This window comes from Mytilus trossulus, chromosome 8 (genome assembly GCF_036588685.1).
Source record: "Mytilus trossulus isolate FHL-02 chromosome 8, PNRI_Mtr1.1.1.hap1, whole genome shotgun sequence".
NCBI classification, from domain to species: Eukaryota; Metazoa; Mollusca; class Bivalvia; order Mytilida; family Mytilidae; genus Mytilus; species Mytilus trossulus.
Window position 1 is genome coordinate 34,870,369 of NC_086380.1, and position 26,386 is coordinate 34,896,754.

General features: G+C 31.5%; 1 protein-coding gene across 1 annotated transcript in view; it reads left to right on the forward strand.

Annotated features, from left to right (window-relative positions):
- Positions 1-12,378: 12,378 nt before the first annotated feature.
- LOC134727600 (transient receptor potential cation channel subfamily M member-like 2) overlaps positions 12,379-26,386 on the forward strand; it is a 47,768-nt gene continuing 33,760 nt past the window's right edge. The window contains exons 1-8 of the mRNA XM_063591980.1: positions 12,379-12,683; positions 15,021-15,130; positions 16,511-16,623; positions 16,909-17,075; positions 18,720-18,902; positions 20,837-21,034; positions 24,359-24,368; positions 24,554-24,718. Coding sequence (XP_063448050.1) covers positions 12,399-12,683; positions 15,021-15,130; positions 16,511-16,623; positions 16,909-17,075; positions 18,720-18,902; positions 20,837-21,034; positions 24,359-24,368; positions 24,554-24,718 — 1,231 coding nt within the window. The 5' untranslated portion in view covers positions 12,379-12,398. The remainder of the gene's footprint in view (positions 12,684-15,020; positions 15,131-16,510; positions 16,624-16,908; positions 17,076-18,719; positions 18,903-20,836; positions 21,035-24,358; positions 24,369-24,553; positions 24,719-26,386) is intronic.

Here is a 26,386-nt window from a genome sequence, read left to right on the forward strand (position 1 = left end):
GTCAAAAACATTGCCGCCATGTCTGAACATAGAACATAGTGAAATGCAAGGTTTTCCTATATCTCAAAAACCAAAACAGTTAGAGCAAATTTACATGGGGTAAAAGAGTTTATTAGGCGAAAGTATATCAGCCCTGAAACTTCAGCTGAATTTGATAACCCGATGTTAGGTTGCTGCCACTTAATTAGTAATTTAAAGAAAATTTTGCAGTTTTATAATGGTATAATGTCGTCGTAGTCTGCGTCGTCTGTGTCATCCGAAGACTTTCGGACAAAGTAGACTATTGACTGTCTGTAATTTCTCAAATTAAAAAAGCCATAACAAAGTTCTTTGATTGTTCTCTTAAGGTGCAAATACTTATGCAAACACTTTGACTCATGGCTTCCTTTTTGAGTAAAAGTCAGCTTGTGTTCCTTTTCACTGCATTCCCTGACAATACAACTATTAATAACTATAAAAACAGTAGCAGATAATTATTTTTCTTTGTTGGTTTATTTACCTCATTCTTTTAGAGTTGAACAATCAATTAAGATCGAATCATCCAAACAAAAAAGTGTAATTCCAATATTGAAGTTTCTAAGTGCTGCTTAATCAAACCAATCATCGGTTTTAAAAAAATAATACTTCTAGATGCATAATTTTATTTAATATGTTTATATACAAAACTTTGAATTTTTTGAAAAACTAAGGATTTCCTTACCCCAGGAGTAGATTACCTTAGCCATATTTGGCACAACTTTTAGGAATTTTTGATCCTCAATGCTCTTCAACTTTGTATTTATTTGGCTTTTAAACTATTTTGATCTGAGCGTCACTGATGTGTCTTATGAAGACGAAACGCGCGTCTGGTGTATAAAAATATAATCCTGGTACTTTTGATAACTAATAATATTTAAAACAAAAACCCATTGAAATCATGAAAAACTGTACAAAAATATGATACGCAATAGCTAACATGTCCACCAGGTACGAAATGGTAGATGTATTTGGCCTATCGGGTACGAAGTGGATATTATCGTCTGTACGAAATGGTAAATGTTGTGTATGAAATGGCATCTTTGGGTACGAAATGGCAGTGGTACGAAATGGTCAGGGTACGAAATGACTTGCCTCAGTATATATTAGTGGTACTCTTAATTGACGAATTTTTTCCTTATAGCGAAGAGTCGTCTGTTGCTGTGCACTTATTTCTATTAATGTTTACTTATGATGGCTCTCATATCGTCATTCTCTTGCAGCAAATAAACTCGTCATAGAAACACCATTCCACAAAACAAAACATGGAAACTAAACAAAATGCCAAATGAACCTATACTAAATCAATTTAAATTATTGCATTTAAATTTGGAAAACATAATATGAAAAAGAAGATGTGGTACAAATGTATGATTGCCAAGGAGACAACTGTCTACAAGAGACAAAAATGACACAGACACCAACATATGTAGGTCACTGAGCAAAGCCCATAGCGCATAGCCAGCTATAAAAGGCCCCGGCCAGATATGACAATGTAAAACAGTTCAAACGAGAAACTAACGGCCTTATTTATATATAAAAAAGTTTGTTTTCCTCACAAGAATGCCTCAAACTTAATGAGTTAGTTGTTTTTGGCCTTCCTATCTTTCTGATGCTTCAAGCCCTTCCAAATTTATTTTTTATAAAGGCCGTTCAGGGACCTGTAAATATTTTCATCTTTGTTTATTGATAGTTGTCGAATCGGTTTTATTTTTTTTATGTTTTAACGCCACTATTAAGCACCGCTTTACTGATATTTCATGGTGGACAATTTCTATTTGTGGAAGAAGGCAGAGTGCCCATAGAAACAACCGACATTTGATAGGAAAACTGACAATCCTTATCAATGAAGACGAATTTAAGTTCATCCACACGAGAGGGGTTCGAACTTACAACCACAGTGTTGACTAGCTAGTGATTATAATAGCAACTATTTTGAACACTCGACCACCGATGCACTTCTGTCTAATCGGAAATAAAATACCACCTGCGTCCATGAGCATAAAGTTAAGTGGTAACCATTGCTAAATATAAAAAAGAAGATGTGGTATGATTGCGAATGAGACAACTATCCACAAAAGACCAAAATGACACAAACATTAACAATTATAGGTCACCGTACAGCCTTCAACAATAAGCAAAGACCATACCGCATAGTCAGCTATAAAAGGCCCCGGTAAGAAAATATAAAACAATTCAAACGAGAAAACTAACGGCCTTTTTTATTTAAAAATGAAACGAAAAAAAAATATGTAACACATAAACAAACGACAACCACTGAATTACAGACACCTAATGTCTAACATTTTATTGTTTTTTAATGTTATAAGCTTAACTCCTCCTTTCATTTTTTGTTTGAACTGTTTCATATTTTGTCCAATTTTTAACCCTATGATGAGTTTATTTATATATTTGGTCACGATATCACAGTAGCATGGGTTCGAATCCCGGCAAGGGAAGAACCAAAAATTTGCGAAAGCAAATTTACAGATCTAACATTGTTGGGTTGATGTTTAGACGAGTTGTATATACATTATGTACACAGCCATGTATCACCATCATTGATGGCGATCCGATGGATACATCTGTTGTAGAGTTGTCACTGACTCAGACGTACTTATGAATATAAATATTTTCTGTGTCTTACATTAATTTGTAGGATCCTTTACTATAGATAATTTAGCTGATCTGTAACAATAACATCTTCATGCCTTATATATCATGTACTGTAGTACGCCGCTAGACTAAAACTTACGTGGAAAGGTAACACATGGCCAGCGAAAGCTCTTTTTTGACAGCCCAGGTAGTCGTGTGGTCTAGCGGGACGGCTGCAGTGCAGGCGATTTGGTGTCACGATATCACAGTAGCATGGGTTCGAATCCCGGCGAGGGAAGAACCAAAAATTTGCGAAAGCAAATTTACAGATCTAACATTGTTGGGTTGATGTGTAGACGAGTTGTATATATATACATGGCCAGCGAAAGCTCTTTTTATGAGAGCCCAGGTGGTCATGTGGTCTAGCGGGACGGCTGCAGTGCAGGCGATTTGGTGTCACGATATCAAAGTAGCATGGGTTTGAATCCCGGCGAGGGAAGAACCAAAAATTTGCGAAAGCAAATTTACAGATCTAACATTGTTGGGTTGATGTTTAGACGAGTTGTATATATATATGTATATATTGCAATATAAGATAGCATTCAGTGATGTCTTTGATTCAAAGATTATCTGTTTTGTATGCGTACCATAGGAAACAACTAATCAGAACATGTAGTCAACGATTGTTATCACAATACCCCCTACCGATTAAAATACTCTGTGGTCATATTTTGTGAAATAAATGAATAGATGGCCAGCAAGTTTGATGACGATTAAGCCACAATAGGATTAAATACATACCAGTGGCCAGATGGTATGTCGTAAAGTAAATACAGTTGTTACTGAAATCGATGGGGTACCAATTTCATTTCATCAACGAAGTTTGAATCTGTTTCCGATTACTGTAAATAAAAATACGCTATGCAGTAAAAACAAATACACCTTTACATCGGATAGGTATGGCCATTCGTAAGAAACTTGTTTTAATCACGTGCTAAGATACCTTAAAGTTAATTATAATAATAAAATAAAGTGTCTTGCGACTTGATTGTAATATACAAGTCCGTTTAGATTTTGGACACATTTTAAACACTTATTGTCTAAATCAGTTGATCCAATTAGTTCATGTGAAGGTTTTTAAATAATTAAGTCATAAAAACGTTCTTTTCAAGCTTAGATATGAAAAATATGCCCAAAAATATCTCTTTTCGGATGGTTTTTGTCAAAAATGAAATTGACCGTAATGTATTATCATCAAATACTTACATTTCAATATTAAGAATGAACACAAATGCAAACACTTTCGTTTAAGACGGAAACCGTCTAAAATTTTACTAAAATGCTAAAATTATGAAGATTTCATTTATTTTGCATGACTTAATAATGCTAGTACCCCATATGTGTGCATGGTTTTGTAAAAAAACCCAGCCCATATTTATGTAGCAGAAGCATTCTATCTTCCAATAAATTACTGAATGTTTACATTTGAACAATTTTGTAAAACTGCTATAGTTTTGGGCCAAAAAGGGGTCTTACTGGACCTACTTCTTTAACATTTGATCATAAAGTTTGCATCGAAGGATATTAATTCTAACTAATTATTTAAAAATACAATTGACCCTTAGCTTAACATATGCATGGTTATGATTTATAATTCATTATGATTTAAGTAACTGTAAATTTTAGTAAATATGACTTTTAAAGTTTCTCTTGTAAAATTAATTTTATGAAAAATTGAACCTATCTTTTATTAAAACAAGCCACTGACAATTCTATTTAAATGTTTAGTCCAGAATATCATTGCAGTCTAATATGCATATATGAAGGCAGTAATGGGAGTACCTTCATGACGAATGACGGGTAGAAATTCTTGGCAAATGACGAATAACGGTAATTTTTGATGCATGACGATGAAATGTACACGGTCTTTTAGACGATAACAAACCACGATTTGAAAAATTACGTTAATTAAAAATAAAAAAACCCAACAGGTTATGATAATTATTAGAGGATTATTAATGTTATTTTGACGAATCACGGTAAAATTTTACCCAATGTGTGGCTAACGATAGCCTAAAATGACCGTTTGAAGGACTACTATCCTCATGTATATCAGATAATTGTGCAAATTGTAACAGGCTATAGGAATAGCTGAATTCCTACATTTATTTATGCAGATTAAAATCTAAACATATATAAATTGTGTTCGTTGCTATTTTTATAAATCAGCGACCCACATAATAGACTGAAGTGAAGACATTTAAATATATCCTACACCTTTGTTTGTTTACATGATATTGACTTGGGAAGTGAATGTTGTCTATTACAATTGATTAGCTCCTAGTATTAGTTCATACCTGTTATATGTGGAACGTTAAAAAGGTACTCCTATCATTTTCCCTGGCACAAATTTAAGAAGCGATGTCTAAAGTTTATAAAGCAAAAGGAATTACAAGCTGCTAGAGGGTAAGTATATTTTGAATTGGAAATTATACCTAAAAAAGGCGATAGTAATGCATTAAGTTTTGTTTTAATTGTGTACTGCTATGAGGTCTATATTTAGTTTACAGAATGTATATATAAATGGACACAAAGTGCAAAATAAAGGGCAATAATATAAAACATAGATAAATGCAATCAAAAATTGAAAAAAGATAGTAACACAATAAAGAAACGAGATACTAGGGTGCTTTAATATAAAACATATAGAATAAGAGACAAAGAAAATAAAGAGTAGAGAAATATCGTCTAAAAAATGAAGGAATACATCAACATGATCAATAAAGGGCTTCCCCTCCAAATCCTCTTTACTATTTAAAGGTTGTCTCTTTTGATTGCAATTTTACATAAACTGAGGATAAAATAAAATACTATCATATCGCTATGTGTATATCTTCATTAATAAAAAAAAAATGTTATGAGTAAGATCTTTTGCGTGCACCGAAATCATTTCTTATCCGTAATGCCACCATTAACTTTCTTTTTAAAACATTCATTGCACGAGTATATTTGAATAGTTTATCTTGTACATTTACAATCGATAAGTTGAAATAGTTTTTGAAAATTCAAGGTTTCCAAGTGCAATATGGATACGATAATTTCTGTGTTCCCTTTAACGCGATTCATTTCAACGGAATTCGGAGATCCTGTATCATATTGTTCATTTTTTTTTATAACAACAACATGCACATCTATTATTACTTGTATGTGATGCTATAAATGGTTTACCCTCTCTTTAAGTTCGTCAAAATAACAGATTTTTAGACAGTCAATAGACATTTGTTAATATGTAACAACATCTGTAATCTCCTGTAATGATATTCAAAATACTAGTAGAACTTGAATATGGACTGTTGTCTCATTGGCACTCATACCACATCTTCCTATATCTATAGGAATAAAATTCCTGTACGAGTTTTTAAAGATTGAAAGAATTTAATTTTTTTAGCTGAAATAAAAAGTTCAAAAATGATTAAGAAACATTAAAGCCATTTGATACTTAATGAATTTGGCTTTTCCCTAAATGTCTCTTAGGTAACACATTTTCTAACGTTTCTAAGTGTTGTCATATCCATGGCTTTTTAAATTTTAGGCGTGAAGTGAATAAAAAAAGAGCTCAATATGCACGAATTCATGTTGTGTTTATTTATTTACTAGATGGTTTATCGATACCTCTGCTGTTGGTATATAAGTCCTCTGAGTAATTAGTATTGACATGAACTAAAGCCTACTTTCTAAAATTTCAGAATCAAACTTTAAAATTCAATTTATAAAGATTTATTAAGATATAATATAGTTCTTTCATTTCAGGTAATATGATTGACAAAATATTTTAAAGGTAAATACTTTTTTGTAGAGAGTGTCTTATTTCGAAAAGCTTTTAAATTCAGTTGATTATTAAGTTAAAGAAAACTTAATGCATTCTCTTTTACTACAAAATCGTATGTTATATAATATAATGTAAGACCTACAAAATCCTATAAATAGATTTGCATAACAGAGAACAAAGAAATATTCGTATCCATATAGCGTTTTGAAATCTGTAATCGTCATTCTATAAACCATTAAAATATACTGGATAAATGAAATGTTTTATCACGGTTTTTTTTTAAATGAGAGTTAATGTTGATACTTTGGATCAATAAAGTGTACATAAATATCGGACTGAAAAAAATCCACTTACTCGATATCTATTTTATATAAATGATCTGATTCATTATTGTATTTAAATCCAAGTAGAATTAAAAATATTTTTAATTTATTCCAAGTACATTATGATTTACATGATTGATTGTTGAATAGTCTTGACTTCTAGGTATTCAACAGAGAAAGACTTCATCGGAATTTGAAAATATCAATTGTCTGACAGCCTATCCTTTTCAAACCACATGAATGAAGGAAAAACAAGGGGAATATGAATAGGGAAATACGTGAAATACAAATTGCAAAAACATTGCACGAAAAATAAAAATCATGAATAATTGCTTATAAACATTTTATTTTAATACGATAATGTCTGAAAACCGTGATAAAAACGACGACGAAATTATATTTGATTCGTGGAAGACACCTTTATGGATTATCTTAAAATTTAAATATTTGAAATCTAGCACGTATTAGTATTTGAAGAATGAAATGACCAATAGACACTAAAATAAAATGTCAATCTATATGAACATTAATGCTAAACCTACTTCAACAACGATGACAATCAGATTTTTAATATAATCATGTTATTGTACCGTGCGAAAATCTGAAAAAAACTTCTTTAAACATTTTGCACCATATCCCTTTCTGTTTATATATATTTTGTCAATCAATACTCATTCAATATATTTGATACAAAGACGAAGGAGATATATGTATACAAAAGTTTAATTAAGTGGGTGATAGTTTAACAACGATAAATATGAAAAATAGATGTGTTTAAACATTTGAAATAATTCGTTCTATTTTATTTTGTATTAAGAAGAAATTCTCTATTCAAATATAGTTTATAATATTTTAATTTAATAACTGTATTACTATATCGAATTACATATCCTTATATGCAAATGATAACATTTATTACGTATTTTTTACCATTTGTATATTTCTTACCTCAATAATAGTTTATACGTGGGTTTATACATGTCACACATATCACAATGCGTGATCCAAACGTCAATTTTATAGATTGCTAAAAGAAAACAAAAAAACGCCTGAATGATGTTCTGCAAATTTCGACAATAAATCTAAAAGTTTAATGAAATCTTTTACCAAATGTTTCCGCTAAGTCTCTCCAGGAAATCTTTTACAAATGTTTCCGCATGGTCTCTCCAGAATTCAAGAAAATCAATAAGCATTCACCTCTCAGTGAGATTAATATGGGAGCTTTCGAAGGACAAGTAGAACTCGCCCTTTTCGCTGATAAGTATTTTGTAGACGAAACGCGCGTCTGGCGCAAATGTAAAATTTCAATCCTGGTATCTCTGATCAGTTTATTTACAACCACTGTGTCGATGCCAATGCTGGTGGAAGTTTAATTCCACAAGGTTATCACCAGCCAAATAGTCAGTTCTGGTTTGACATGAGTTATCATTAATATGTTCATATTTATAAATTATCTGTTTACAAAACTTAGAATTTTTGAAATACTAAAGTTTTTCTAACTTAGGGAGTGATTAGCTAAGCTGTATTTGGAAATACTTTTATGACATGTCTGGTCCTCAATGCTCTTCATTTTGTATTTCATTTGGCCGTTTTAACATTTTTTACTGATGAGTCTATTGTAGAAGAAACGCGTGTCTTGCGCGAATATAAAATTTCAATCCTGGTATACGAGTATATGATGAGTTTATTCACAACGACTGGGTCGAGGCCACTCCTGGTGAAGATTTCATTCCCCAATGCTATTATCAGCCCAGTTGTCAGCACTTCTTGTTTGACTTGAGTTATTATTAATATGCTCATATTTATAAATAATATGTTAACTAAACTTAGAAATTTTGAAATACTAACGCTTTTCCAACTCAGGAAGAGATTAGATTAGCTGTATTTGGTAAAGCTTTTATGAAATTTTTGGTCTTCAATGTTGTTCCTTATCTGGCCTTTTTAACATTTACTTTATTCGAGCGTTACGGATGAGTCTTTTGAAGACGAAACGCGCGTCTGGTGCAAATATAAAATTTCAATCTTGGTATATATGATGATTTTATTTCAAAGTAATACAATACAAAAAAAAATGATTTTATCGTTTTTACATGTGATGATATTCAACAAGTTCTCAGAACGACACACAAGAATTGTCATCAGGCAAACTATTACCACCAATTCTACGTCATAGATTTTGTTTTTCGAACTTATGCACATGACATTCGTACTTTAATTTTGAAACCCACTAAATTTGAAAAAAAACCCAAACACATCACCAGCACGATTTGAATCGGGTTTAGACAAAAAAAGAGACCAGTACTGTAGAAATTAGTGCCTGTCAAAGAGAGATGAAAGATACTTAAAAGAGTACTCCAACTTGTCAAACCATTCATAATTTGACTGTAGAACACTTTAACATGTATTTATTTATTTGAAAAATTTCTTGTACAAAACCAAATGACATGAGATGGTTCTCTCTCAAGTAAAGTATACTTAAATAAATGAGACAATAGAGAATGACCTTGACTTATGCTATATTCATCAATATACAAAGTAAGTTTATTCGCCGGTTCGCATGTTCTTGTCATAGACAATATTGTAAGGAAGTATGTACTATGTAAATGATTCTACTGAAATGAAATTATTTTAAAAGAAGTAAGGTTTACTTGTTTATCACACATGGTATGTGTTGCAGAAGATATTATAAATGATGATCTTAAAAAAAGTGACCATATGAAAGATTTTCGTCGGACAAAATTTCATATAAAATATTTTCCATGGACAGTAGTTCTCAATGAAATACTTTCCATTTCATTATGAAATAGAGGTCCATGAAACTTTGTCGACACATTCTGGACAATATTTCATTTTGAGACTCTGTCCACCACAGTATTACACTGTAAAATTCTGTCCACAAAAACATTTAGTTGTGAAACACTGTCGTTGAAAAATCTATTTATGTTTTCCATGAGGATTTCTCTGCCATTAAATTGTTGGCTGATCAGGATGTTTGTTTTATATTTTTGTGTGTTGCATCAATTAGTTCTACAGGTATGTTTATTGATATCCTTAAACGAAAAATATTAAATGTCTATAACCTCCATTTCAGGAGTTCAAATTTCATTACAATTTATCTATAAACATATAAAATATTATATCATTCAACAACATGTACACACTTGTATAAAGTCCCTTTAATAGGTAAAATTTAGTACTAATCAATTATAAAATAAATATGGAATTTCATTCTTCACTGCACATTATTCTAAAAATAAGGACAAAAGTTAATGATATAACGCAACGAAATTATGACTATTGGGACAATGTATTATATATATGTCTCTTGTTTTCTATACACTAACATATAAAAACATATGTTTAACTAATTTCGCAAATGAGAACAAATTATAGAAAAACAGCTGTTGTCTGCTCTATTGTTGGGCTGTTGTCTTTTTGACACCTTCCCCATTTCCATTTTCACTTTTATTTATTTATGGGGCATACATTTAAACATCAGAACATGTACCTAGCAAATAAAAATAATCACACATTTAAACCAACACAAAAAATAACCCAACATTTGAATATTCTTCTGAGTTTTTCTTTTTCACTGGTCTTATATTCTATTTTATTTATGAAACATATAAAAAATACAATGATTTTGTTTTCAATTCTGATTGACGTTGATCACAATCTATAATATTACTTTTATCTCCCCTATATCAACCAAACAGCACTTAGCAGCATAATAAACTTCCGGATGTCTTTTTATATCGTTCTTATTATCTTGATTTTCGTTTCTTACTAGAATAAATGGATATGTAGGTTTGTGGCAGGTTATGCATTCATCAATATGTATAAAGTCTAACAGCTTCTCTATAAATAATAAATATACTTGTCATTCAAGTAAAAAGGTGTTAAAACGAGAACGTGATTATACAGAAATCAAAACAAGAAACATCATTCTTCATCAAGTTTGTGTTCACAGTTGTTTTACAGCAGTTAAAGCATTACCATTATATGGGTATAATGAACCTCCAGAAAGCATTATACTATTTGTTCAATAATACGTGCGTTAAGCTTACATTTTACCTAACAAAAGGGAAAGAGAGGGACTTATACAAATGTGAAATCATAATGTCTTTAGTCCGGGAAAACAGCTTCTTAGACAACTTCTGGGCTGGGTCAAATGTCGCAAAAACAAAGGTCGTCAGTTAAAAGCATAAAGAGGGAAAAGTTTCAAAAGTGAACATTTAAAATTTTGATAGTTTAACAAGCAGGTTTGAAAATAAGTCTCAACAGTACACAAATCTTGATGCTATTCATATCCCCTCCAATGCTACGGTTTCATTTAATATTTATTCAACGGAGTCATTACTAAATGAGTTATTATCTTAACTCTAAATTCATCAAGATAAATGTCAGAAAGCCTTCATAATTTCATACCAAATCTGACCAAATACATAAAGTGGTCGTACTTAAAAACTAGAGGCTCTGAAGAGCCTGTGTCGTTCACCTAGGTTTATGTGCATATTAAACAAAGGACACAGATCGATTCATGATAAAATTGTGCTTACAACTATCTGTATCTATATTGAAATCGGCCCAGAAGTGACAGTGAAAAAAAATTTGTAAAAATTTACAAAAATAATGAAAATTGTAAAAAAATGACTATTAATGTCTCATTCAGGGTTTCAATTGACCATTTTGGTCAAGTTGACTTATTTGTTACTCTTACTTTGCTGTATATTATTGCATTTTATAGTTTATCTCTATCTATAATAATATTCAAGATAATAACCAAAAGCTGCAAAAATGTCTTTAAATTACCAATTCAGGGGCAGCAGCCCCAAAAAAAGTTGCCCGATTGGTCTGAAAATTTCAGGGAAGATAGATCATGACTTTTAAATAATGTTTTACCCCATGTCAGATTTGCTCTAAAACTTTAGTTTCAGAGTTATATGCCAAAATCTACATTTTACCCCTATGGATAAATTTGCCCAGTAGTTATAGAGGAGAAGATTTTTGTTAAAGTTAACAGACGACGACGAAGACGACGGACAACCAACTCGTGATCGCGTCCGTAAAATTTACGAAAGGAGGATTTCAAATTCATCATTTGGAACTCTTTGTTTTATAGCTTCCTTGTGAGCAGCAACACTCTATAAAGAAATCATAATAGAAAGTTGTCTACATACTGAATTCGCAGTGGTACAGTCGACTTTGTCCTTAATTAGTTTGAATCATGAACCGTATTAGTACTCGGATGCTTTAAATTTGTTCAAACATCATTATGAAATTAAATAAAAAGCCGGCCAAACGTTTAGAATTTCGTCCAACTGGAAATTACTCAAACAGTTTTTATTAACCTTAAAGATGAATGTCAAAACCAATCTTAAATTACGGCATGTCGCCATTATTTTACTTTCCACAGGAAGGTCAAGGCATCGAGAAAAGTGGATAGTGCGCTTTAGCATGCCAAAAATACCTGTAAGAAACACTGAATTTCATTCCATATATCAAGTCTGCCATGTTGTTTTTTTTATCAAATATCCGTTATCTCTTAGTTGTCTATGTCCCATCCGTGTGACATGATAATTGTTTATTCTCAGTACTTTTTGTTTCAGTTGAATACAAATTCTTTCAAACTTAAGATGGCAGGGATTGGACAAAGACTAAAAATACATCCTAGTGATAAAAACTTGCTGGCTTTTGGAAGGCAAGATTTCAGCATTCAGTCACAGTTTGACACAGGAGGCGGGACAAGTTCACGGATGATGATGACAAGAGACGAAACTGACATTAAAAAAGCTAAAACACAGGAAAGACTTACATTAGAGGATGTCAGATTTTCAGACATGAGGAAGAAAGTTCCTTTACTCGGAAGAGTCCCATTAAGTAAAATGATGGTTTCTGATGTGGACGATATATTTGAGCAGGTATATAACATATATGAATATACGTGGATCTTAGTTGTATGTGAATAATACACAAAAACAAAAATACACCACTTGTTCAGTAAACTAAAGGAAATTGTCGGGAGAGAGTCGATCGCCAATAAACATTTAATCCCGCCACTTTTAATTCCGCCACTTTTCTCATGTCACATATAGGCAGCAGTGTGTTGCTACTGAAGATCATTGTGATTTTATTGATGCTTTGTACAACATGTATAAAAATAAAGCCATGATAATTGTTTACCATTTGTCATGTCATTTTAAAAAAACCCAGATTATTTAATTTCACTTTCAGATATATTTATGATGATCTTTCCATAAACAATCGTTTCTGATTTGGTTCACTTATATTCCCCCAGACCTAGAAATTAAAAATACAACAGACACGGCTTCCTCTGTCTCATTTTAGACGTATACCTCGAATTTAACATACACAGTCATCTCATTACCATAATGTATGATAAACGAGACGATTTTAATTTTGAAATTATCAATTTCCCCCAACTTCGTAGCAATATATCAACTTCACCTGCATGTGGGATATACATTTCACAACGTATTCGATTTTCAAGAGCTTGCAGCTACTACTAGGACCTTGTAAAACGTCACCAGTGTCTCATCAGAAATTCGATGAACCAGGATTATGTCAAAGAACGTCTCGTCCTTATTCTAGAAAAGTTCATCGAAAGGTATCAAGACCTTGTTGATAAATATTCTGCATTAACTTCACAATGATCTTGATGTATAGATTCTGTGTACTGACGTTGTTAATCATCTTAATAACGTGTTATATTGTTATTTCATTTGTCGTTGCTCCATTATTAATAGTACTTTTACTGTTTGGTCTGTTTTCTTTGATATCCATTTGACGTGGCTCTGTACTTATACATCCCGTCAATGTGTTGTTTGTATTATCTTTCATGTTTGCTGGTGGGTTTTAAAATATTTTGATATGAGTGTCACTGATGAGTCTTATGTAGACGAAACGCGCGTCTGGCGTACTAAATTATAATCCTGGTACCTTTGATATCAATTGAATGTGTGACATTTTGTTTTTCTTTGGTACATATGACGTGGCTCTGTACTTTTAAAGATCCCGCCATTATGTTGTTGTTCTGTTATAATGTCATTATGTTATTGTTCTATTATAATTTTGAAAATAATTTGAACAACAAAATTAGTTTACTCGCGTAATGGATCAACCATATATGGTTTCTTAAAATTTCTAAAGATTTTCTGAATAATTTTAAATCTCGGTCTTTTTTCTGAAATAAGTTCTAACAAAACTTTTAATTTTTCAGCCCTGCATACAACCATTCCCCATGTGAAATTACATTTTTAAAAATACTTTGAACGACCAAATTATTTTATATATCTTATTAATTACTGTGTCATGTTTAAACTTTTACAAAAATCTTCTCCTCTGGAACAACAGGGCCAAATTTGACGAAACTTGGCCACAATCATCATTGGGGTAAGTTGTTAAAAAAATGTGTCCGGTGACCCGGCAAACCAACCAAGATGGCTGCCATGGCTAAAAATAGAACATATGGGTAAAATGTAGATTTTGGCTTATAACTCTGAAACCAAAGCTTTTAGAGCAAATCTAACATTGGGTAAAATTGATTATCAAGTCATGATCTATCTGCCCTGAAATTTTCAAATGAATCAGAGAACCCGTTGTTGGGTTGCTTCCACATAATTGGTAATTTTAAAGAAGTTTTGTCGTTTTTGGTTATTATCTTGAATTCTATATTATAGATAGAGATGAACTGTAAACAGCAATAATGTTCAGCACATTAAGATCTACAAATAAGTCAATATGACCAAAATGGTCAGTTGACCCCTTGAGGAGTTATTGCCCTTTATAGTCATTTTTTGACAATTTTCATTAAATTTGGTAAATTTTGGTAAATTTTTACCAAATAACATCCTCTGTTACTAATGGGCAAAGTTTATTATAGATATAATTGTAAGTAGCAAGAACGTTCAGTAAAGTAAGAACTTTAAACACATCACCATCACCAAAACATAATTTTGTCATGAATCCATCTGTGTCCTTTGTTTAATATACACATAGACTAAGGTGAGCGACACAGGCTTTTTAGAGCCTCTAGTTTTATAATGTAATTTTGGTCGTTAATACTCTTCAACTTTGTACTTTATTTGGTTTTCTGAACATTTTTTGATTCGAGCGTCACTGATGAGTCTTTAAGAGACGAAACGCGCGTCTGGCGTAAATACAAGATTCAATTCTGGTAAGTATGATGAGTTTATTTACTAAACACTTTAAATAAACTGTGTGGTTTTTTTTCTCAGCAAAAGAAGGAACACCTTAGTTTTATCAAACTAAACTTTAGGCAGTTAGAATGTCAGCAATTTGTTCCTGCACCAAATCAACAAAAAATAGAGAAAACAGTAGCCTTAAAGTAAGTTTTGTAATAGATGTGCATGACATTACAAATAATTTTCATTAATTTAGTATTCCCCAATATCTAAAGATATGTCTAATGCACAGATGCATTACTGTGTGGCAAATGAAATGACACATAAAGAAAAAAGCTCTTGAATTTGGTACGGTTATAATGTAATACATGTTGATTTAGCTTCCTTACAAGACCTCTTTTAACATGTTAAAGGAGAGGAGGATAGAAATTAACGAGACGGTAACTGAATAAAAAAAATGTTTAATTTTTTTCTGGTTTATTTATATTCACTAATTTCCATATTCATGTGACAATATAACAATATGAAAATGAATACACATACAAACAAATACAGCTTACATGCATCTACAACCAGTGGAACATCTCACTCAAATATACAACTGAACATACTTGTACTGTTGTATATTTTAGCGAGATATTTTTTTTTATAGTGATTAAGATTAATCTATATGTTGAATGTTGTATTTTTGTCATGTTTACCTATTTTTCTGTTTGTTTTGTTGGCACATGGTTGACACTTTAATGGAATTTTGTGCGACTGTAATGCAAGTGAGATGTTTAGATAGCTATAAAACAAGGTTTAATCCACCACTTTCTACTTCAGGATATACTTGTACCAAATGAGGAATATGACAGTAGTTATCCTACCGTTTGATATTTTTGAGCTTTTGATTTTGCCGCTTGATAACGGACATTAATTTTTGATTTGTTTTTTAGGTCACAATCTTTGTTAATTTTTTTTCCAAAATTAAGATATTAAAAACAATACGTCAGTTATCAATAAAGAAATCAATTTAAGGAAAAAAAGAACAATATGTATTAAATGATACTTGCAGCAAAATATGACAGCCATAATATGAATGGTACATTTATGTTTTATAACATTATTTGTTTCATAATCCTGAATATTTATGTCAGAATTACCACCGTTCTTCAAGCAGATACCATTCATTATCATGATCATCTGTCAACAGAGAGGGTTATATTTTGTAATGGAGGAACCAATCTCCGTACAGCGCTCGTTTCCTTTCCGTATACTTAGTACACTACAATACAATGACCTCTGCCGTACGTTGTATTTAGTGTAGTGATACGTAGTAAGTACGGAACGGATATGAGCTCTGCGCCGGAGATTGTGAAGGAACCTGATAAAATGAAGTGGAAAGTAGATAGCAGATACGCAACAATTATGTCAAGACAACAAATGTAGTCAATAGTCTAAATTAAAATATTAAAGACATATGTCAAAATGAAAAAAAACATGTTTGATTGACTATACTCTTTTCTGCCTTTTAGAAACACATTATTTGTCAAATTAAAACGTAATTTATTTTTAATCTGATTTTTTAAATTTGATTTCAGATGTCACTGTGGAGAAGTTTTAAAAAATCATATTCCATATGAATTTAACCTATCAACCCAAACGGGAAAACGAAAAGCAACGACATATAGATACGAAAACTTAATTCCATCTGGTATGTTTAAGGTTTCTTTACTCTGTATAGTAACTTACATATTTTATTTTAGATTTTAGTGTGGAGAATTTTAAAAAAAAGCAATAATAAGAACTAACATGGTTGACATAAAATGTAATGGCTGTTTCAAAATTAATTGGAATGGGGAATTTGTCTTTGGTAGGGAGAAGTCGCACTTGTAATCATACCATATTTTAATTTCTTTCAATACATAAAAGTCGATTAGCTGTCAATTTTGTTTGATATGTTTTAGGAATACTTAGTAGATTTAAATGTGTTTTATAGATTTAAAGCCTTTTATTGATCTCAACAACCTTGGATCTAAGCCTCCTGAAAAGTTCCCTCCTGTGGAATGGAAACCTGATCAGGCTATCAAAGTAAAAATTACCACGTCTTTTGGAAAAATTAAATTTACAGGCATGGAACAAGTTGGGGGCATGAAACCTGCAAAGGTATGTTATTAAGATTCAGTTTAAAATAATAATGAATCAACTCGTATAATCTTTTTATAACCGATTTTTTTTATCGTTTTCATGCCCTAACTTTAAATCAATGCTTGAACAATTTTATATGTTAATTCTGATGACAAAATGTAGATACAATCCTGTATTGCTGATTAAGAAAAATGCACAAAAATTTTCGTTTGAAGGAAGCATAAAAACGTATTTAAATTTCAAAAGCAATGGTTAGTTGTCAATTTGACTGCTTCTTTTTCCATATTACAAACTAGGTGTGTTTCTAGGTGTGTTTGTTTGGTACCATGATATTTATTCTTATTTTCTGAAACATGCATAAACATTTTCATTAAAAACCAAATTAACTCAAAAACTGGTTCAAATATTTCCAATTTGAATTTCATTTCAATCCTTAAATTATGTTTTACAATTGTATTGTCCTTGATTACCTTTTGCGGACGAAAAAAAAAATTAAAATTAAAAACCAATTGTTCAGAGAACAATTGAAGTTCTTTCCACATCAAAGAAATTTTGAAAACAAGCTAATTTCTCAAACTATAAAATAAATGGTTTTGATATGCTTTAAAGTGGACTAAAGGAGATAATTTGCTACTTCTGGTTAAGAAAATGTTACCTCCTGTCTCAAATGATAGCTTATTGCACTCTGATTTACAACGGGAAATAATTGGCAACTTCTGGTTTATTGAAAATTATCTCTTGTCCTGAGTTATAAGTTTATGTATCTATATTACAAAATATATGTATTCCGAGGACATTTACATATACAGGTACAAAAATATGTACTTCCAGTTTTCTCAAGGTCACTTCCGGTTGTCATTTATCAAGGTCATATGTTATCCAAACTTTTGTTAAAGGTCTTATGTCTTCATAATTAACCAAGTTGAAGAAAAAATCAATTAACCTTATAATTAGACATTTCAGGGACACTTACTCCTATTAGATGCCATTGGATTGTTTTAAATCAAATTTAACTTATCTTCATAACAAAAAAGAAACATTTTGCACTTGTTCTTTTGTATGTACCTTTTTAAGTGTATGAGAAAATTCAAAAATAAGCAAAAGTCAAAATTTATAACTTGACCTTGACCTTTGACCTTGACCTTATTTTGTAATGTAGGACCCAGAGACCACAAATTAAAAGGTTGCAGGGTTATATGCTTAAAGGTTTATAAGTATAAGTATAAAACATATAGATAAATTGATTTTGGAAAGGTAGATAATTCCTATTAAATTTTATCAAATCGCTTCAACCCAAATAAGCCAAAAATTCCTGAGAATGTTACGAACAATTTAGAAAAGGAATTTTGTCGAAATCCTTTTTTTTAAGAAGGAGATGCACACATTATATAAACAGTGAATAGGGAGATAACTCTTTCAAAGAAAATTGTTCGTCTTAGCAGGATGAAATGTAAAAGCGTATAAACTGTTCGATACAATGTACGAAATATCTAAGCGACATATCGCGAAACAAAAATTTCATAATTTGGCGGAATTATTTTTTTAATAATAATCAGAAGAAATACAATTGGTCTTTCAACAGAAAAGTGGAAATACCTAATAATGGTTCTTTCAGATGATTCAATTTCTTAATTCACACATTGAAATCTGTCTTCGTTCTAGTACTTACGTTTAACAGATGAAGAACAACCAGATTCAGTTGGTCTGGCTATAAAGCTGATGAAAGACCATTGGAGAATAATGGAGCCGAATACACCAAGTCTGATTATATCTGTTGTTGGTGGTGCTAAAAACTTCAAGCTTAATGGTAAAATGAGGGAAACTTTCCAGTCTGGTCTTATTAAAGTAAGTATAGGGGTCTGTTGTAATATGAGGGAAACTTTCCAGTCTGGTCTTATTAAAGACAGTATGGTGGTCTGCTGTAAAATAAGGGAAACTTTTCAGTCTGGTCTGATTAAGTATAGTGGTCTGCTGTAAAATGAGGGAAACTTTTCAATCTGGTCTAAATACAGTGAGTATAGTTGTCTGTGGTAAAATTAAGGAAATGTTCCAGTCTGGTCTAATTAAAATAAGTATAGTGGTCTGTGGTAAAATGAAGGAAAATTTCAATGCATTCTGGTCTAAATAAAGTGAGTATATTGGTCTGTGGTAAAATGAGGCAAACTTTCCACTCAACTACAATTTAATGGTTCGATGTGAAGTCCCAAGTTTTTGTAACACAGTGCGACAAAATATATTAAATATCTTCTGGCTGTAAACAAGAACGTGAGTCACTGATATAATTCTTAACCTCAGGAACGTGTTTTGTCGCGAAAACAAAAAAATACTTTTTACAGGCATACAATTTAAGAGTTCTTAAGAAGTTCCATTTTAAATATCTCTATTAACACTATGTACGATGGCTTCATTGTTACGCCGATATATATTTTTTTTCTATTTAGTTGTCCTTGAATTACCCCATATGATGGCTGCAACTTCTGAAGGATAGATTTCTAGAAAGTCCATGAAACCTTTCTTTTTCTATTGAGAAAATGATTCATCCGGCCAAGGAGAGCAATACAATTTACCCTTAGCCACAATAACTATAATTCGATAGAAGCCGCCTCTCTATATGATTCGATATTCCTACCACTAGTACAGTCAAAACCATAAAACGTGTTAATGCCATTTTAGTGTACCAAAAACGGATACCAAAAAATTGCAAATCGGTACGACATTTATCGGTCAATTATATTTTGTCTTTGAGATCTTTGACAGTTGTTTATAAAGATGTCGGTTAGGAAACAAATGAACGACCCGGATTATAGCTCGCATGGTAAATTGAAATATTGCCCTCACAATTGCACTAGTTCACGTTTAGTACAATATCTCCTGTTAAAACAAATCGTGATAAATTCACTGATGCGACTTGTTTCATCTAAAGGCAATACATATATAATTTTGTGGATATTATTCATGTTATTAGCTATGCAACAAATTGCTCTGGAAAAATTATCAAAAATAATTGGCGAGCTCCAACAACCAAAAGTCTATAAGAGAAATTTACTGACGGACTATAAAAACGCCATACATATTTCTTTTTTTTTCATCCAATCGTGATTTTTATTTATTGTATCGCTAATCATGCCTCTTGTACTCCTTTTTGAACATAAAAAGCAAAACCTAAATTTCTTCAGACAATCAAACATCGCGGAATTTTGAAGTCGCACATTTTTCTTAACACGATATTAAAACCGCAAACATTAATTGTTTAGAATTTTTTCGTCGATAAACATTTCCTTGAATTCATTTCCAAGTTTAAATCAGTAAAAATGTGTCACGACAGTGAACTAAACATTTAAATAAAATCATTAGAAATTAACAGACATAATAAGGTTTACGTTCTTTCGGGAATATTTTTAACGCCCCAAAAAATACTTTTTAGCCCTAGAACTTTTTTAGCAGGTAGTCATAACTCGTAAGTGACCTCATATGGATCCGTTTATCTTGTCATGTCAAGCAAATTATGCAACGTTATTTGCAACAGCGTATTACGGCTATAACGTCAGTTTTTACCAAGTCGATTTAAAAGAAAAATCTATTATATATCTAAAATCTGTTCTTACTTTTATGCAATTTAACGAATGACAACTTGACAATACGAATTGTTGTTTACTGTCAGGACAGGTCATATGTAGGATTGAGTTACTATGAGAGATACCAGTTTTATATGACTGTTATAAAGAAATCACGGTTTGTCATTTTTACCTATGAAATAAATGCTTCATGTTATTTTAAAGGCTTCCCAAACAACAAATGCTTGGCTGATAACATCAGGATTCAATATGGGAGTAATGAAGGAAGTAGGATTAGCGGTTAGAGAAGGTCAGTCATTCGAATGGTATAAAGACAGATTTGCCCATGGTCTGCGTTGTATTGGAATAGCTCCATGGGGATATGTTAAAAATAGAAATTGTCTGACAGACCACACTATGAAAGTAGAGGTAAATTTAAACAATAGATGCGTGACAATACGTTGGATATCAATGTTCAATGTTTTTTTTAGTTCATATGGTGCCAGTTAAGAACATTTCGCGTTTTCTTGTTGTTGCCCTTCATATTCTATTGAGCGAAAAGATGATAACACGGAAATGCAAGTCGAAATTTTTTCTTTCCAATTTCGCATTTTCGACCGTGCGTTATCGCGTTTTCGCGTTTAGCGTTTTTGTCTAGGAAGAAATCTCCTTGTTGTAGTCGTTTCGTTTCTGAATTATTCCCAATGTTTCCTCGTTATGTTTTTTGAGGTACAATAATAAATCCAGTGATAAAATAGTAAATGTGAATTGACCATCAGAAAAGGGTTTTCATATTGAGTCTTTGAGATTTGGTTTTAGCACTCAATGAAATAAAGTGTTTTAGAACTATTTCAAATTTGCAAAGAAGTGTTTGGAAAAACATAATTTAAAGATATATAAATACATTATAGAAGAATTTTAATGTTACGACGTCCAAATTAGGTCATAAATTGCACCGAGTGCATAGCAAACAAGAAACAGGTAAGTTTATGCACTTTTCCTTCAGTATTTCCTTTGTTGGCATGATAAATGATAAAGGAGTAGGTCCGGTAAGACACTATTTGGCCCAAAAATATAGCAGTTTTACAAAATTGTTTAAATGTTAACTTCAAGTTATCAATTGGAAAGACGAATGGTTCTGTTACATAAATATGTGCTGTTTTTTGACAATACAATGCACATATATCTGCGGGTACTAGCATCATAAAGTCATGCTAAATTACTGAAATCTTCACAGTTTTAGCACTTTAGTTAAATTTTTGACAATTTTCGTCTTAAATGAAAGTGGCCGCATTTGTGTTCATTCATAATATTGAAAAGTAAGTTCTATTTGATGATAAAACATAACTTAAATAAAGGTTGAGGATGAACACGGATGCGGCCACTTTCTTTTTTTGACAAAAATGAACTGAAAATTGATATTTTTTGGCATATTTGATAGATTTTTCATAATAAAGCTAAAATCGGAGCCTTTCTAAGACTAAATCAGTTAAAATCTTTCACATACAATAACTGAATCCATTGAAATAGACACTTAAGTGTTTAAAAAGTGCTCAGAATCTTCCTTCAGATGAACCTGAAATTTGAGGCCAAAATCGGTCTTTACCGGACCTACTCCTTTGTTTTTCTTTTCTGAACACTTTATACTATTTGAGCCAAATAAAAGCCTTATAACCCTAAAAAAGAATGTATGTATTTATAAGCTTCAAGAATTGTCTGATTTCCTCATAGACACATACGACTACTAGTGTTATGCCAATGATATAATGAAGTTGTTTTAGACTTGGCTCATCTCTAGTCCACTGACATTATTTTGATCAGCCACTCAGTCATGGTTTAATGACCCCTAAAACAGGGGTAGAAGATACGAAACGGATGTTGAAACTGATATATCGAAAATAAACTGACAACGCCATTGCCAAATACGAGAAAGACATGCATACGAACAATTATACACAACAATAACATAGAAAAATAAAGACTAAACATTACCAAGCTGAGTACAGACTAACCTGTGCAGTTTGAAAGTTCACTGGGGTAAAGCTGATGACCGTAACTGCATTCACGATCATCTTAAGATGTCGGATGAAAAATTAGGTCAGTTTCTGTATTGTCTGTTAAAGTGTTTCTATATCATTTTCTTTACAAATCATACATTTCAACGATGTAAATATATAAAAGATTCACACGGAAATCACTAATTACTACCGAGAAATGTGCATGACTCACACCACATCTTCCTATATCTATGAAACAGGAAATTCGATTTGAAAAAATCGATCAGATGACCGTAAATCACAATCGAGATGACCTTAACAGAACAGCGATTTAAAACAAAGGGTGACCGTAATTGGTTTTAAAATGACCATTATTCGTAAATGATGACCGTAACTTTTAAAGGATGACCGTCATTTCTAAGAAATATCCATATTTATATAACTACCTTTTTTTATCCAATGAAGTTAATCGTGTTGGTATACACGTATTAATATGAGAGCATAATTTAGCCTATAAGTAGAAGAAAATAAGGCGTGCTTTAAATGCATAGTTCACCAAATGTATCTTTTTTTACAGTAGAGGGTTAAATTTTTAAAATGAATTTGTAATAAGAAATGCACATGAACAAGTGCGGAAACCATGCAACAAGAGCGCGATAAAATGACACCTTACAAGTATAATCAACAAAAATGCGGTGCACAGCCTCCAACCAGAAGACAAAAGACGTCAGTTGCATTTTAAAAGACAAATGTATCTACAACCTAATGAGCATCAGTTAATGATCTTGTCTGCATTTATTTAACTTATAGATATTGTGTAATCGGTTGTCAGGTGAAATTTTCGAAAATTATTAAACATTTAAAAAAAAATTGATTAAATATTTCGCGGAAGGGCAGACTAAAAATTTTGAATGGTTGAAGATTATAAACCCTAGTTATCAAACCAAAAAAATAATTTTTCGAAGATATGCACTTTCATCATCCAAATTAAAAGATGTCGTCAAGTACTTTAGGGAAAAAAAAGCTATTCGAACACACCTACTCTGTTTTTCTGATTCATTAGATAGGTATTTCACTTGACCCATATATTTCATCTTTTCGTACTGTCATTTTTACGTTACGTTATAAAGTCAACCTGTAGCTTTGATATATAAAAAATATAGAATCTGAAGCGCTGTCAATTTGTATTAACATTCTAACGTCGTTATCAATAAATATGTCATTGTTCACAAGAAATATGCAATTTACTATCATTGTCACGAACCCAAAATACGGCCAATAGTTTAAAAAAAGAAATTTATGAAACATATTTATATCCGCTTACCGAGCCCCTATTGAGATCGACAAACTCAACAAAATCTTCGAATTCAAGTACGGATATTTCTTAGAATTTACGGTCGTCCTTTATAAACTACAGTCAGCCTTTACAAATTACGGTCATCCTTTACAAGTTACGATCATCTTTTAACCAATCACGGTCATCCTTGTTATATGTTACGGTCATCTTCAAAATATTTTTATAATGATTTACGGTCATCTTAACGATTTTTTCAAATAGAATTTCCCATTTCATGCACATTTCCCGGTAGTAATTTGTGATTTCCGAGTGATTCTTTTTTAAATTTACGTCGTTTCAATGTATGATTTGTAAAGAAAATGATATAGAAACACTTTAACAGACAATACAGAAACTGACCTAATGTTTCATCCGACATCTTGGGATGACCGTGAATGCAGTCACAGTCATCAGCTTTACCCCAGTGAAAGTTGTGAGGCTTGTCATCAATTAGTATATAGATATCTAAAGTTCAATAAAAGGATCAACAGAAGTTTTTTCCTAAAAAAGAGAGTATATCTAGGGGAATCATTATCTCTTTATCTACTAAGACCTTCTCTTACATAGATGTTGTAACTTGTATGTTTCAGGGAAAATTTGATAAAATAGCTGAATACAAAACCAGTAATGTGATAGAACATGCAAAACCAGTGCCACTGAATTCTGATCATACACATTTCATCTTTGTTGATGATGGATACAGAAACTTATATAGGGGTGTAGCTAAATTTAGAGCTAGATTTGAAAAGAAACTGTCTGATCCAATCGAAAAAGGTAAGGGTAAATGTCAACTATTTGGAATGTGAAGTTAAAGATATGATAAACACAGGAACATGTGATATAGTTGTCAATAAGAAAACGATTAACCAAAACCTAGAAATGGAAACAAAATAGATCACTGTTCATTCTGTATCAATGAGCTTGACCGATTCCATACATTAAGCTATGAAGACCATGTATAACTTGTAAATAATACAATCTAGCTTGTGTTTTACAACAAAACTGCTTATCAATTAAAAAAAATAACTCAAATAGCCAGTCATTTATTTGATACACTGCAATAATTAAAAATAACCATATACTTTTAGCTAAAAAATTAGTTAACAATACATACATGGTAATGGTTTGTGATACTGTGGATACACAATCATTCCTGTGATACCGATGTTCATGGCTAAAGATGAACCATAAATCTTTAAGTTCATGGATGTAAAACTTTCTTAAAATTTGAAGACCAAAAACAACTCACAAAATCGATTAAAAAACTACGAAAAGACATTTTTTTTATATTACATTTATCAACAAAAATCGATATCCACAAAAACAATGAATCAACAGTATTTTTTATTCTTAATGTTAATAGTTGAATTCGACAAAATATTTGAGTAACTAATATTTTTATCATTCAAACTAGTATGGATAACTTAAGAAGTTCAATGAATCTTTAAATCACTAGCTACATATATATGAGCCAGTCCATGCGAAAAGGTACAAAAAGTCCTTTTGGTAAACTTTACAGAACACGTTATCAAAGTTTGTTATAGTATTTTTGAAAAACGATTTTATCCGAAAAAAGTTACATTAATGTAAACATTCATAAAATTGTCAATTCTATCCCGAATTTGTCAACTAAAACAGAAAAAGACGTAGAAATATCGGAATTTTTTGTATGTGAACAAGAGTAAAATCATTTGTTCCCCCGAATAATGCTTTACCGACCAGAAACTATATAAAAAAACACGATACTATACAGAGACAAAAGTCAATAATTTCACTCAGTTCTACAGGTTCAAAGAAAGTAAGACAACATTAAATCATGAGGAAAAATACAAAAACTATGTCATCTTGTGTTTTAGAAATTGAAATTTAAGTTAAGTTAAGTTAAGTTAAGTTAAGTTAAGTTATTTAATATTATATAAATCAAGTTAAGTTAAGTTAAGTTAAGTTAAGTTAAGTTATTTAATATTATATAAATCAACATCAGTTGATAAATAATCAACATCAGTTGAACGGGATTCGAACCATTGCCCGGTTTGATTGCATTGATTTCAGCATCCTAAGCGAGAGCCTTATCCCCACTGCTACCGGGGCTAACATTATCAATTGGCAAATCAAGCCATTTAAACCTTACTTTGAAAATGATTGAAATTTATGAAATAATTCATTAAAAATCTTGATAAAACTAAGGGGGGGGGGGGGGGTCTCAGCACTTGCAGGTGCGTGTAGACCACAGCTTGATGATATGAGGAAAAGTAAATGTGTTTTATAAATCACAAGTCTACTACCAATAATTATGCACACTTTTTAGAATTTCGTAAAATTTTCGTTTTTGTACCTTTTTGCATGGACTGGCTCATATATAGATAGAAAGTTTGAGTAAATCTTTGAGTGCTGTTGATATGTTTGTGCCATACCGCTAGGTGCCAGGGGCTCTCAAGTAAT